Genomic DNA, 16,031 nt, shown 5'->3' with positions numbered 1-16,031 from the left:
TCATGACAGCATAGACACATCTAGGACCAGGAAACTCCTATTCTCCTTCCCTCTTTTCCTATTTATTTAGTGGGAGAGACAGGCTTGAGAGATAGGTAGAGAGAGAGATGTACAGTATAGGACACATTCATAGTGGTAGTGGGAGAGATGGGCTTGAATGATAGGTAGAGAGAGAGAGAGATGTACAGTATAGGACACATTCACAGTGGTAGTGGGATTAGTTCCCACACCAATACAAATGGTATATGAACTCAACAGTTCATATAGTCAATGGGGCTCCCGGGTGGCGCAGTGTTGCTTCTCAGGCATCACTACAGACCCTGGTCACGGCGTAGTAAATATTGGTGTAAAAGTGTCCATATGTTAAATACAGTTGAAGTCAGAAGTTTATATACACTTAGGTTGGAGTATAAAAACTTGTTTTTCAACCTCTCCACAAATTTCTTGTTAACAAACTATAGTTTTGGCTGGTCGGTTAGGACATCTACTTTGTGCAAGACACAAGTAATATTTTCGACACAATAGTATGTTTGGAGAAATGTCTGATGAATGGTCTGATGAAACAAAAATAGAGCTGTTTGGCCAGAATGACCATCGTTATGTTTTGAGGAAAAAGGGAGGCTTGCAAACCGAAGAACACCATCCCAACCGTGAAGCACGGGGGTGGCAACATCATGTTGTGGGGGTGCTTTGCAGCAGGAGGGACTGATGGCATCATGAGGGAGGAAAATTACGTGGATATATTTAAGCAACATCTTAAGACATCAGTCAGGAAGTTAAAGCTTGGTCGCAAATGGGTCTTCCAGATGGACAATGACCCCAAGCATACTTCCAAAGTTGTGGCAAAATGGCTTAAGGACAACAAAGTCAAGGTATTGGAGTTGCCATCACAAAGCCCTGGCCTCAAACCTATAGATGATTTGTAGGCAGAACTGAAAAAGCGTGTGCTAGCAAGGAGGCCTACAAACCTGACTTAATTACATCAGCTCTGTCCGGAGGAATGGGCCAAAATTCACCCAACTTATTGTGGTAAGCTTGTGGAAGGCTACCCAAAACGTTTGACCCAAGTTAAACAATTTAAAGGCAATGCTACCAAGTACTAATTGAGTGTATGTAAACTTCTAACCCACTGGGAATGTGATGAAAGAAATAAAAGCTGAAATAAATCATTCTCCCTACTATTATTCTGACATTTCACATTCTTAAAATTAAAGTGGCGATCCTAACTGACCTAAAATTATAATTTTTAATAGGATTAAATGTCAGGAATTGTGAAAAACTGAGTTTAAATGTATTTGGCTAAGGTGTATGTAAACTTCCGACTAGAGGAGACATAGAGGAGACATAGAGGAGACATAGAGGATACATAGAGGACACATAGAGGATACATAGAGGAGACATAGAGGAGACATAGAGGATACATAGAGGAGACATAGAGGAGAAATAGAGGCTACATAGAGGAGACATAGAGGATACATAGAGGATACATAGAGGAGGATACATAGAGGATACATAGAGGATACATAGAGGAGACATAGAGGATACATAGAGGATACATAGAGGAGGATACATAGAGGAGACATAGAGGAGACATAGAGGATACATAGAGGATACATAGAGGAGACATAGAGGATACATAGAGGACACATAGAGGATATGATTGCCCTTAACACCCCCCCCCCCCCCCCCCCCCCCCCACCTCTCCAGCTGGTCACTGCGGTATCCCGGAGCAGATTGTGAACGGTCAGGCGATAGGGGAGAACTTCGGATACAGAGACACCGTGGTCTACCAGTGTAACCCTGGCTTCAGACTCATAGGATCCTCGGTCCGTATCTGCCAGCAGGATCACCTCTGGTCTGGACAGCTGCCGCTGTGTGTCTGTAAGTATTCACCCTCTACCCTACTGGTCTGTACATGTTGTTAAATCTATCCTACTGGTCTGAACATGTTGTTATATCTACCCTACTGGTTGTTATATCTACCCTACTGGTCTGTACATGTTGTTATATCTACCCTACTGGTTGTTATATCTACCCTACTGGTCTGTACATGTTGTTATATCTATCCTACTGGTTGTTATATCTACCCTACTGGTCTGTACATGTTGTTATATCTATCCTACTGGTTGTTATATCTACCCTACTGGTCTGTACATGTTGTTATATCTACCCTACTGGTCTCTACATGTTGTTATATCTACCCTACTGGTCTGAACATGTTGTTATATCTACCCTACTGGTTGTTATATCTACCCTACTGGTCTGTACATGTTGTTATATCTACCCTACTGGTCTGTACATGTTGTTATATCCACCCTACTGGTCTGAACATGTTGTTATATCTACCCTACTAGTTGTTATATCCACCCTACTGGTCTGTACATGTTGTTATATCCCTCCTACTGGTCTGTACATGTTGTTATATCGACCCTACAGGTTGTTATATCTACCCTACTGGTTGTTATATCTATCCTACTGGTTGTTATATCTACCCAACTGGTCTGTACATGTTGTTATATCGACCCTACAGGTCTGTGTATTTGTTAGGTTATTTTTTGGGGCCTCCACCATCATAGTCCCCCAACCCCACCCACCCAACTTGACTCCACCCTCAACCCCACCCAGCCAACATGACTCCACCCTCAACCCCACCCAGCCAACATGACTCCACCCCCAACCCCACCCAGCCAACATGACTCCACCCCCAACCTCCAAATATAGTCCCCCAACCCCACCCAGCCAACATGACTCCACCCCCAACCCCACCCAGACAACATGACTCCACCCCCAACCTCCCAGTATAGTACCCCAACCCCACCCAGCCAACATGACTCCACCCCCAACCTCCCATCATATTCCCCCAACCACACCCAGCCAACATGACTCTACCCTCAATCTCCCATTCTAGTCCCCCAACCCCACCCAGCCAACATGACTCTACCCTCAATCTCCCATTCTAGTCCCCCAACCCCACCCAGCCAACATGACTCCACCCCCAATCTCCCATCATATTCCCCCAACCCCACCCAGCCAACATGACTCTACCCCCAACCCCACCCAGCCAACATGACTCCACCCCCAACCTCCCATTATAGTCCCCCAACCCTGCCCAGCCAACATGACTCCACCCCCACCCCCACCCAGCCAACATGACTCCACCCCAAACCTCCCATTATAGTCCCCCAACCCCACCCAGCCAACATGACTCTACCCACAACCCCACCCAGCAAACATGACTCCACCCCAAACCTCCCATTATAGTCCCCCAACCCCACCCAGCCAACATGACTCTACCCCCAACCTACCATTATAGTCCCCCAACCCCACCCAGCCAACATGACTCTACCCCCAATCTCCCGTTATAGTCCCCCAACCCTACCCAACCAACATGACTCCACCCCCAACCTCCCATTATAGTCCCCCAACCCCACCCAGCCAACATGACTCCACCCCCAACCTCCCAGTATAATCCCCCAACCCCACCCAGCCAACATGACTCCACACCCAACCCCACCCAGCCAACATGACTCTACCCCCAACCTACCATTATAGTCCCCCAACCCCACCCAGCCAACATGACTCTACCCCCAATCTCCCGTTATAGTCCCCCAACCCTACCCAACCAACATGACTCCACCCCCAACCTCCCATTATAGTCCCCCAACCCCACCCAGCCAACATGACTCCACCCCCAACCTCCCAGTATAATCCCCCAACCCCACCCAGCCAACATGACTCTACCCTCAATCTCCCATTCTAGTCCCCCAACCCCACCCAGCCAACATGACTCCACCCCCAATCTCCCATCATATTCCCCCAACCCCACCCAGCCAACATGACTCTACCCCCAACCCCACCCAGCCAACATGACTCCACCCCCAACCTCCCATTATAGTCCCCCAACCCTGCCCAGCCAACATGACTCCACCCCCACCCCCACCCAGCCAACATGACTCCACCCCAAACCTCCCATTATAGTCCCCCAACCCCACCCAGCCAACATGACTCTACCCACAACCCCACCCAGCAAACATGACTCCACCCCAAACCTCCCATTATAGTCCCCCAACCCCACCCAGCCAACATGACTCTACCCCCAACCTACCATTATAGTCCCCCAACCCCACCCAGCCAACATGACTCTACCCCCAATCTCCCGTTATAGTCCCCCAACCCTACCCAACCAACATGACTCCACCCCCAACCTCCCATTATAGTCCCCCAACCCCACCCAGCCAACATGACTCCACCCCCAACCTCCCAGTATAATCCCCCAACCCCACCCAGCCAACATGACTCCACCCCCAACCCCACCCAGCCAACATGACTCTACCCCCAACCTACCATTATAGTCCCCCAACCCCACCCAGCCAACATGACTCCACCCCCACCCCCACCCAGCCAACATGACTCCACCCCAAACCCCACCCAGCCAACATGACTCTACCCCCAACCTACCATTATAGTCCCCCAACCCTGCCCAGCCAACATGACTCCACCCCCACCCCCACCCAGCCAACATGACTCCACCCCAAACCTCCCATTATAGTCCCCCAACCCCACCCAGCCAACATGACTCTACCCACAACCCCACCCAGCAAACATGACTCCACCCCAAACCTCCCATTATAGTCCCCCAACCCCACCCAGCCAACATGACTCTACCCCCAACCTACCATTATAGTCCCCCAACCCCACCCAGCCAACATGACTCTACCCCCAATCTCCCGTTATAGTCCCCCAACCCTACCCAACCAACATGACTCCACCCCCAACCTCCCAGTATAATCCCCCAACCCCACCCAGCCAACATGACTCCACCCCCAACCCCACCCAGCCAACATGACTCCACCTCCAACCCCGCCCAGCCAACATGACTCCACCCCCAACCCCACCCAGCCAACATGACTCCACCCCCAACCCCACCCAGCCAACATGACTCCACCCCCAACCCCACCCAGCCAACATGACTCCACCCCCAACCCCACCCAGCCAACATGACTCCACCCCCAACCCCACCCAGCCAACATGACTCCACCCCCAACCCCGCCCAGCCAACATGACTCCACCCCCAACCCCACCCAGCCAACATGACTCTAATGAAAAGGCACAGCAACAGTGCCAAAAACACGAGTAGACTTGTTTACTTAACTTAATGCTTTGTATAAAATACGGATGCCCACAAGGGACATCCTGAATCTACTGATATTGATGTGAAGGTTTGTTTACAGTTGAATTGAAGTGTACAGTGAGCTTACTGCTGCTGTGTCAACAAATCTCTCTAGTTGACTTACGGAGGTTTTCTTCTTCACTACGAACATTATTCTATAGTCCATTTTCTATATCGTTTTCATCTTCATCAACATATAGAACTGGATCTCTCTGGGTGTTCCAAGGTTAATAGAATGGTAATGATATTGATGATGTGTTGAATATTCATCAGCTGTATTGAACTCCTGCCCCCCCTTTTACTGTGCTGCAGGCATAGAAATAGAATGACTAGAATGGTTGAACCCCCCCCCCCCCCCCTTTTTACTGTGCTGCAGGCATAGAAATAGAATGACTAGAATGGGTAAACCCCCTTTTACTGTGCTGCAGGCATAGAAATAGAATGACTAGAATGGGTAAACTCCCTTTTACTGTGCTGCAGGCATAGAAATAGAATGACTAGAATGGGTAAACCCCCTTTTACTGTGCTGCAGGCATAGAATTAGAATGACTAGAATGGGTGAACCCCCCCTTTACTGTGCGGCAGTCATAGAAATAGAATGACTAGAATGGGTGAACCCTCCCTTTTACTGTGCTGCAGGCATAGAAATGGAATGACTAGAATGGGTGAACCCCACCCTTTTACTGTGCTGCAGGCATAGAAATAGAATGACTAGAATGGGTGAACCCCCCCTTTTACTGTGCTGCAGGCATAGAAATAGAATGACTAGAATGGGTGAACCCCCCCTTTACTGTGCTGCAGGCATAGAAATAGAATGACTAGAATGGTTGAACCCCCCCCCCCCCTTTACTGTGCTGCAGGCATCGAAATAGAATGACTAGAATGGGTGAACACCCCCCCCTCCCCTCTCCCCCCTTTTTTTGAACGAGGGATATTCAATTGTTACCCTACGAGGTCCGGAGTAATTCTGTTTTTTTTCTGTTCGAACTGGAAATGAATTGCAAACCCAACCTCGTGTCCCAGATCTAAAGCAGTCCTCTAATAGAGGGGTTGAGTAACTAAACAGACCAGTGGAACTGGCTTGGAGGTCCAGATTAGACCAAGACAATGTCACTAGAACACCGATGGGGATACTCAATATGGCCCATGTCGTTTCCATATATATTTTTCCAGTAATTGTATGTTTTATGTGTGCAGCAATCACATGTGGCCATCCAGGCAGTCCCATCTATGGGAGAACTACAGGGGACGGATTCAACTACAACGATGTGGTCAGCTTCTTCTGTAACCAAGGTTACGTACTGGAGGGAGTGTCCAGAGCCCAGTGCCAGGCGAGTCGCCAGTGGAGTCAACAACCACCTTCATGTAGAGGTGGGTAGCAGGCAGTGGAGTCAACAGTGGAGTGGAGTCTACCTTCGTGTAGAGGTGGGGAGCAGGCAGTGGAGTCAACAGCCACCTGTAGAGGTGGGGAGCAGGCAGTGGAGGTGGGTAGATAATAGACAGTAACAGCAGTATACTGTAGGTAGGGGTAAAGGATAGATAATAGACAGTAACAGCAGTATACTGTAGGTAGGGGTAAAGGATAGATAATAGACAGTAACAGCAGTATACTGTAGGTAGGGGTAAAGGATAGATAATAGACAGTAACAGCAGGATACTGTAGGTAGGGGTAAAGGATAGATAATAGACAGTAACAGCAGTATACTGTAGGTAGGGGTAAAGGATAGATAATAGACAGTAACAGCAGGATACTGTAGGTAGGGGTAAAGGATAGATAATAGACAGTAACAGCAGTATACTGTAGGTAGGGGTAAAGGATAGATAATAGTCAGTAACAGCAGTATACTGTAGGTAGGGGTAAAGGATAGATAATAGACAGTAACAGCAGGATACTGTAGGTAGGGGTAAAGTAACTAGACAACAGGATAGATAATAAACACTAACAGCAGTATGTGTGAAGAGTATGAAAGTGTGTGTGTGTGTGTGTGTGTGTGTGTGTGTGTGTGTGTGTGTGTGTGTGTGTGTGTGTGTGTGTGTGTGTGTGTGTGTGTGTGTGTGTGTGTGTGTGTGTGGGTGTGGCATCAATGTGTGTGTGGCGTCAATGAATGTGTGTGTGTGTGTTGGAGAGTTGATGTGAGCCATGACCCCGCCTTTCAAAGCATTTCATTGGCTACAGAAACAGCAGAGCACAGACACCTAACACCTATAGCCTACAGTACATCTCTGGAAAATAAACAAGTCATTTTAAGCCTCATTAGTATTTAAAATACTTCATAATATAGCACGGGGTACATCCAAGTGCAGATGAGCCATTCATCGTCGTAGAAACAGGAGCAGGCTGTGATTTGTGTCATTTCAGCCATTCATCGTCGTAGAAACAGGAGCAGGCTGCGATTTGTGTCATTTCAGCCATTCATCGTCGTAGAAACAGGAGCAGGCTGTGGTTTGTGTCATTTCAGCCATTCATCGTCGTAGAAACAGGAGCAGGCTGTGGTTTGTGTCATTTCAGCCATTCATCGTCGTAGAAACAGGAGCAGGCTGCGATTTGTGTCATTTCAGCCATTCATCATCGTATAAACAGGGGCAGGCTGCGATTTGTGTCATTTCAGCGATTCTATTATTAACTGGCAATTTAACACAGACGACACTTGACAGATACCACAGATAGCACTTCCTAGTGACTAGTTCATCCAGATGGAATATGTTGTATTGTCTGAGCTTCACATGGGGGGGGCTGGGGGGGGGGACAGTTAGATCTATGGTATGACGATGGTAGATAGGTAAATATATACGTTCATTAGGGGAATTGTAGCCTGGTCCCAGATCTGTTTGTGCTTCCTAGGAGTTGTCAAGACGGTACGAGCGGATCTGAGACCAGGCTAGGGGGGAAATATTGACACAGTTTTGACAATCGTTGTTATTGATACAATAGTTGTTATTGATACAGTAGTTGTTATTGATACAATAGTTTTTATTGATACAGTAGTTGTTATTGATACAATAGTTTTTATTGATACAATAGTTTTGACAATCGTTGTTATTGATACAGTCAATAGTTGTTATTGATACAATAGTTGTTATTGATACAATAGTTTTGACAATAGTTGTTATTGATACAATAGCTGTTATTGATACAATAGTTGTTATTGATACAATAGTTGTTATTGATACAATAGTTGTTATTGATACAATAGTTGTTATTGATACAATAGTTGTTATTGATACAGTAGTTGTTATTGATACAATAGTTTTTATTGATACAGTAGTTTTGACAATCGTTGTTATTGATACAGTCAATAGTTGTTATTGATACAATAGCTGTTATTGATACAATAGTTGTTATTGATACAGTAGTTGTTATTGATACAATAGTTGTTATTGATACAATAGTTGTTATTGATACAATAGTTGTTATTGATACAGTCAATAGTTGTTATTGATACAATAGTTGTTATTGATACAATAGTTGTTATTGATACAGTCAATAGTTGTTATTGATACAGTCAATAGTTGTTATTGATACAATAGTTGTTATTGATACAATAGTTGTTATTGATACAGTAGTTGTTATTGATACAATAGTTGTTATTGATACAATAGTTGTTATTGATACAATAGTTGTTATTGATACAGTAGTTGTTATTGATACAATAGTTGTTATTGATACAATAGTTGTTATTGATACAGTAGTTGTTATTGATACAGTAGTTGTTATTGATACAATAGCTGTTATTGATACAATAGTTGTTATTGATACAATAGTTTTGACAATAGTTGTTATTGATACAATAGCTGTTATTGATACAATAGTTGTTATTGATACAGTAGTTGTTATTGATACAATAGTTTTTATTGATACAGTAGTTGTTATTGATACAATAGTTTTTATTGATACAATAGTTTTGACAATCGTTGTTATTGATACAGTCAATAGTTGTTATTGATACAATAGCTGTTATTGATACAATAGTTGTTATTGATACAGTAGTTGTTATTGATACAATAGTTGTTATTGATACAATAGTTGTTATTGATACAATAGTTGTTATTGATACAGTCAATAGTTGTTATTGATACAATAGTTGTTATTGATACAATAGTTGTTATTGATACAGTCAATAGTTGTTATTGATACAATAGTTGTTATTGATACAGTCAATAGTTGTTATTGATACAATAGTTGTTATTGATACAATAGTTGTTATTGATACAGTAGTTGTTATTGATACAATAGTTGTTATTGATACAATAGTTGTTATTGATACAATAGTTGTTATTGATACAGTAGTTGTTATTGATACAATAGTTGTTATTGATACAATAGCTGTTATTGATACAATAGTTGTTATTGATACAATAGTTGTTATTGATACAATAGCTGTTATTGATACAATAGTTGTTATTGATACAATAGTTGTTATTGATACAATCGTTGTTATTGATACAATAGTTGTTATTGATACAATAGTTGTTATTGATACAGTAGTTGTTATTGATACAGTCAATAGTTATTATTGATACAATAGTTGTTATTGATACAGTCAATAGTTATTATTGATACAATAGTTGTTATTGATACAATAGTTGTTATTGATACAATAGTAGTTATTGATACAGTAGTTTTGACAATAGTTGTTATTGATACAATAGTTGTTATTGATACAGTCAATAGTTGTTATTGATACAGTAGTTGTTATTGATACAATAGTTGTTATTGATACAGTCAATAGTTGTTAATGATACAGTAGTTGTTATTGATACAATAGTTGTTATTGATACAATCGTTGTTATTGATACAATAGTTGTTAATGATAAAATAGTTTTGACAAATAGTTATTATAGATATATTTGTATTAACAGTGATATAATGTTATTAATGTGTTTTACTTCTCTCCAGTGGTGAACTGCACAGACCCTGGCATCCCGGCTAACTCCATCAGGGAGAGTAAGATAGAGCAGGGTGATTTCACCCTGGGCAGTGTGGTGTTCTACACCTGTAACCCTGGATACTACCTGTTCGGTTCCTCTGCACTGACCTGTCAACCTATTGGCCACTGGGACAAACCTCTACCTGAATGTCTTGGTACGTTGTCTGTTTTCTCTTCACAACTTGTTGAAACTACAGATGTGGGATCTTTATTTGATCACTGTTTTGTTGCTGAGGAAATGCAGATGAGCTTCGTGATTTTTTTTTCTTCACACAAATTCACTATAAACCAGCTCTGTCACACGGTTGTATTAACAGTATTCCACTTTAACATGTGGCCTCATTTTGACCCCCTCCCCCCGATCAATCAACATAATGGACTATACATTCAAATCCTGTTGCTGCAGGATTATTTTGCTGCCACGACACAGGTCAAATTAAGATCCTACACCTGTACCACACACCCACAACTACTGAGGTGCAAGAGGAGGAGACTAGAGATAAAAAAGGAAGCCTATGCACACCAAAGGTTGATGCACAGTTCTCATTTAGCGCGCAATAGTACTTATCTTTTGCTGTGAGTGACATCCATCAAAGCATTTCTCCACGATCTCCCTGTTGTTCTAGCCATGTGTTTGATCCTTAATGGACTTGATTTGTATAGGTTACAAATGTGTGTAACGAACTTCTGTCTAAATGCGAATGACCTAATAAAGGCTGACTGTAATGGCGATACTGACCGACAGTATACACTCTTTAAAAAAAAGGTAGAACCCTATTGAGTTCCATTTTAGAACCCTTTCTGATCGAGAGTTCTACATGGAACCCAAAAGGGTTCTCCTATGATGACAGCCAAAGAAATCGTTTTGGAATCATTTTTTTCTAAGAGTGTTGTGTTAATGATGACTACATCCCAAATGGCACCCCATTCCCTATACAGGGGCAATAGGGCTGTAGTTAAAAGTAGTGCACTACTTAAGGAATAGGGGTGCCATTTGGGACACAAACAGTGTTAATGAGCCATAACAATCTGACTGTTGGCTATTGGGAATGATATTGTGTGTTATAGAGGAGGACTGTGGGAACCCTGGCTCTCCTCCCTACGGTACCATGGTTGGGGACAAGTTCTCATTTGGCTCCACGGTACAGTACTCCTGTTCAGGGGACCGAGAGCTGATTGGAGAGTCATCACTCACCTGTCAAATCAATGGACACTGGAGTGGACCCATACCTCACTGTTCAGGTAAGGACCATTACCTCACTGTTCAGGGAAGGACCCATACCTCACTGTTCAGTTAAGGACCATTACCTCACTGTTCAGGTAAGGACCATTACCTCACTGTTCAGGTAAGGACCATTACCTCACTGTTCAGGTAAGGACCATTTCCTCACTGTTCAGGTAAGGACCATTACCTCACTGTTCAGGTAAGGACCATTACTTCACTGTTCAGGTAAGGACCATTACCTCACTGTTCAGGTAAGGACCATTACCTCACTGTTCAGGTAAGAACCATTACCTCACTGTTCAGGTAAGGACCATTACCTCACTGTTCAGGGAAGGACCATTACCTCACTGTTCAGGTAAGGACCATTACTTCACTGTTCAGGTAAGGACCATTACCTCACTGTTCAGGTAAGGACCATTACTTCACTGTTCAGGTAAGGACCATTACCTCACTGTTCAGGTAAGAACCATTACCTCACTGTTCAGGTAAGGACCATTACCTCACTGTTCAGGGAAGGACCCACACCTCACTGTTCAGGTAAGGACCATTACCTCACTGTTCAGGGAATGACCCATACCTCACTGTTTAGGGAATGACCCATACCTCACTGTTTAGGGAATGACCCATACCTCACTGTTTAGGGAATGACCCATACCTCACTGTTTAGGGAATGACCCATACCTCACTGTTTAGGGAATGACCCATACCTCACTGTTTAGGGAATGATCCATACCTCACTGTTCAGGGAATGACCCATACCTCACTGTTCAGGGAATGACCCATACCTCACTGTTTAGGGAATGACCCATACCTCACTGTTTAGGGAATGACCCATACCTCACTGTTCAGGGAATGACCCATACCTCACTGTTCAGGGAATGACCCATACCTCACTGTTCAGGGAATGACCCATACCTCACTGTTCAGGGAATGACCCATACCTCACTGTTCAGGGAATGACCCATACATCACTGTTCAGGGAAGGACCCATACCTCACTGTTCAGGTAAGGACCATTACCTCACTGTTCAGGGAATGACCCATACCTCACTGTTCAGGGAAGGACCATTACCTCACTGTTCAGGGAATGACCCATACCTCACTGTTCAGGGAAGGACCATTACCTCACTGTTCAGGGAAGGACCATTACCTCACTGTTCAGGGAAGGACCATTACCTCACTGTTCAGGGAAGGACCATTACCTCACTGTTCAGGTAAGGACCATTACCTCACTGTTCAGGGAATGACCCATACCTCACTGTTCAGGGAAGGACCATTACCTCACTGTTCAGGTAAGGACAATACCTCACTGTTCAGGGAAGGACCATTACCTCACTGTTCAGGGAATGACCCATACCTCACTGTTCAGGTAAGGACAATACCTCACTGTTCAGGGAAGGACCATTACCTCACTGTTCAGGTAAGGACCATTACCTCACTGTTCAGGTAAGGACCATTACTTCACTGTTCAGGTAAGGACCATTACCTCACTGTTCAGGTAAGAACCATTACCTCACTGTTCAGGTAAGGACCATTACCTCACTGTTCAGGGAAGGACCCACACCTCACTGTTCAGGTAAGGACCATTACCTCACTGTTCAGGGAATGACCCATACCTCACTGTTTAGGGAATGACCCATACCTCACTGTTTAGGGAATGACCCATACCTCACTGTTTAGGGAATGACCCATACCTCACTGTTTAGGGAATGACCCATACCTCACTGTTTAGGGAATGACCCATACCTCACTGTTTAGGGAATGATCCATACCTCACTGTTCAGGGAATGACCCATACCTCACTGTTCAGGGAATGACCCATACCTCACTGTTTAGGGAATGACCCATACCTCACTGTTTAGGGAATGACCCATACCTCACTGTTCAGGGAATGACCCATACCTCACTGTTCAGGGAATGACCCATACCTCACTGTTCAGGGAATGACCCATACCTCACTGTTCAGGGAATGACCCATACCTCACTGTTCAGGGAATGACCCATACATCACTGTTCAGGGAAGGACCCATACCTCACTGTTCAGGTAAGGACCATTACCTCACTGTTCAGGGAATGACCCATACCTCACTGTTCAGGGAAGGACCATTACCTCACTGTTCAGGGAATGACCCATACCTCACTGTTCAGGGAAGGACCATTACCTCACTGTTCAGGGAAGGACCATTACCTCACTGTTCAGGGAAGGACCATTACCTCACTGTTCAGGGAAGGACCATTACCTCACTGTTCAGGTAAGGACCATTACCTCACTGTTCAGGGAATGACCCATACCTCACTGTTCAGGGAAGGACCATTACCTCACTGTTCAGGTAAGGACAATACCTCACTGTTCAGGGAAGGACCATTACCTCACTGTTCAGGGAATGACCCATACCTCACTGTTCAGGTAAGGACAATACCTCACTGTTCAGGGAAGGACCATTACCTCACTGTTCAGGTAAGGACCATTACCTCACTGTTCAGGTAAGGACCATTACCTCACTGTTCAGGGAATGACCATTACCTCACTGTTCAGGTAAGGACCATTACCTCACTGTTCAGGGAATGACCATTACCTCACTGTTCAGGGAATGACCCATACCTCACTGTTCAGGGAATGACCATTACCTCACTGTTCAGGGAATGACCCATACCTCACTGTTCAGGTAAGGACCATTACCTCACTGTTCAGGGAATGACCCATACCTCACTGTTCAGGGAATGACCATTACCTCACTGTTCAGGGAATGACCCATACCTCACTGTTCAGGGAGGACCATTACCTCACTGTTCAGGGAATGACCATTACCTCACTGTTCAGGGAATGACCCATACCTCACTGTTCAGGGAAGGACCCATACCTCACTGTTCAGGGAATGACCCATACCTCACTGTTCAGGGAATGACCCATACCTCACTGTTTAGGGAATGACCCATACCTCACTGTTTAGGGAATGACCCATACCTCACTGTTCAGGGAATGACCCATACCTCACTGTTCAGGGAATGACCCATACCTCACTGTTCAGGGAATGACCCATACCTCACTGTTCAGGGAATGACCCATACCTCACTGTTCAGGGAATGACCCATACCTCACTGTTCAGGGAATGACCCATACCTCACTGTTCAGGGAATGACCCATACCTCACTGTTCAGGGAAGGACCATTACCTCACTGTTCAGGGAATGACCCATACCTCACTGTTCAGGGAAGGACCATTACCTCACTGTTCAGGGAATGACCCATACCTCACTGTTCAGGGAATGACCCATACCTCACTGTTCAGGGAATGACCCATACCTCACTGTTCAGGGAATGACCCATACCTCACTGTTCAGGGAAGGACCCATACCTCACTGTTCAGGGAAGGACCATTACCTCACTGTTCAGGGAAGGACCATTACCTCACTGTTCAGGGAATGACCCATACCTCACTGTTCAGGGAATGACCCATACCTCACTGTTCAGGGAATGACCCATACCTCACTGTTCAGGGAAGGACCATTACCTCACTGTTCAGGGAAGGACCATTACCTCACTGTTCAGGGAAGGACCATTACCTCACTGTTCAGGGAAGGACCATTACCTCACTGTTCAGGGAAGGACCATTACCTCACTGTTCAGGGAAGGACCATTACCTCACTGTTCAGGGAAGGACCCATACCTCACTGTTCAGGGAAGGACCATTACCTCACTGTTCAGGGAAGGACCATTACCTCACTGTTCAGGGAATGACCCATACCTCACTGTTCAGGGAATGACCCATACCTCACTGTTCAGGGAATGACCCATACCTCACTGTTCAGGGAAGGACCATTACCTCACTGTTCAGGGAAGGACCTTTACCTCACTGTTCAGGGAAGGACCATTACCTCACTGTTCAGGGAAGGACCATTACCTCACTGTTCATATTTATGTGATTTAGATGTTCTCTGAGCAGCTTCTCCAGGTTGTCATGGAGACAGTTCACCTTGATGTTTATGTGATTTAGATGTTCTCTGAGCAGCTTCTCCAGGTTGCCATGGAGACTGTTCACCTTGATGTTTATGTGATTTAGATGTTCTATGAACAGCTTCTCCAGGTTTTCATGGAGACTGTTCACCTTGATGTTTATGTGATTTAGATGTTCTCTGAGCAGCTTCTCCAGGTTGTCATGGAGACAGTTCACCTTGATGTTTATGTTATTTAGATGTTCTATGAACAGCTTCTCCAGGTTGTCATGGAGACAGTTCACCTTGATGTTTATGTGATTTAGATGTTCTCTGAGCAGCTTCTCCAGGTTGTCATGGAGACAGTTCACCTTGATGTTTATGTGATTTAGATGTTCTCTGAGCAGCTTCTCCAGGTTGTCATGGAGACTGTTCACCTTGATGTTTATTTGATTTAGATGTTCTCTGAACAGCTTCTCCAGGTTGTCATGGAGACTGTTCACCTTGATGTTTATGTGATTTAGATGTTCTCTGAACAGCTTCTCCAGGTTGTCATGGAGACTGTTCACCTTGATGTTTATGTGATTTAGATGTTCTCTGAGCAGCTTCTCCAGGTTGTCATGGAGACTGTTCACCTTGATGTTTATGTGATTTAGATGTTCTCTGAGCAGCTTCTCCAGGTTGTCATGGAGACTGTTCACCTTGATGTTTATGTGATTTAGATGTTCTATGAACAGCTTCTCCAGGTTGTCATGGAGACAGTTCACCTTGATGTTT

General features: G+C 44.6%; 1 protein-coding gene across 1 annotated transcript in view; it reads left to right on the top strand.

The window, feature by feature from the left end:
- Positions 1-16,031, top strand: part of LOC116359260 (CUB and sushi domain-containing protein 3-like) — a 547,528-nt gene that overhangs the window by 438,126 nt on the left and 93,371 nt on the right. The window contains 4 exon segments of the mRNA XM_031811826.1: positions 1,708-1,881; positions 6,368-6,541; positions 10,068-10,253; positions 11,167-11,340. Coding sequence (XP_031667686.1) covers positions 1,708-1,881; positions 6,368-6,541; positions 10,068-10,253; positions 11,167-11,340 — 708 coding nt within the window.

This window comes from Oncorhynchus kisutch, unplaced genomic scaffold (assembly GCF_002021735.2).
Source record: "Oncorhynchus kisutch isolate 150728-3 unplaced genomic scaffold, Okis_V2 Okis02a-Okis13b_hom, whole genome shotgun sequence".
In the NCBI taxonomy this organism is placed as follows: Eukaryota; Metazoa; Chordata; class Actinopteri; order Salmoniformes; family Salmonidae; genus Oncorhynchus; species Oncorhynchus kisutch.
The sequence above is the reverse complement of the archived record's forward strand: the minus strand, read 5'-3'. Positions and strand labels throughout refer to the sequence as shown.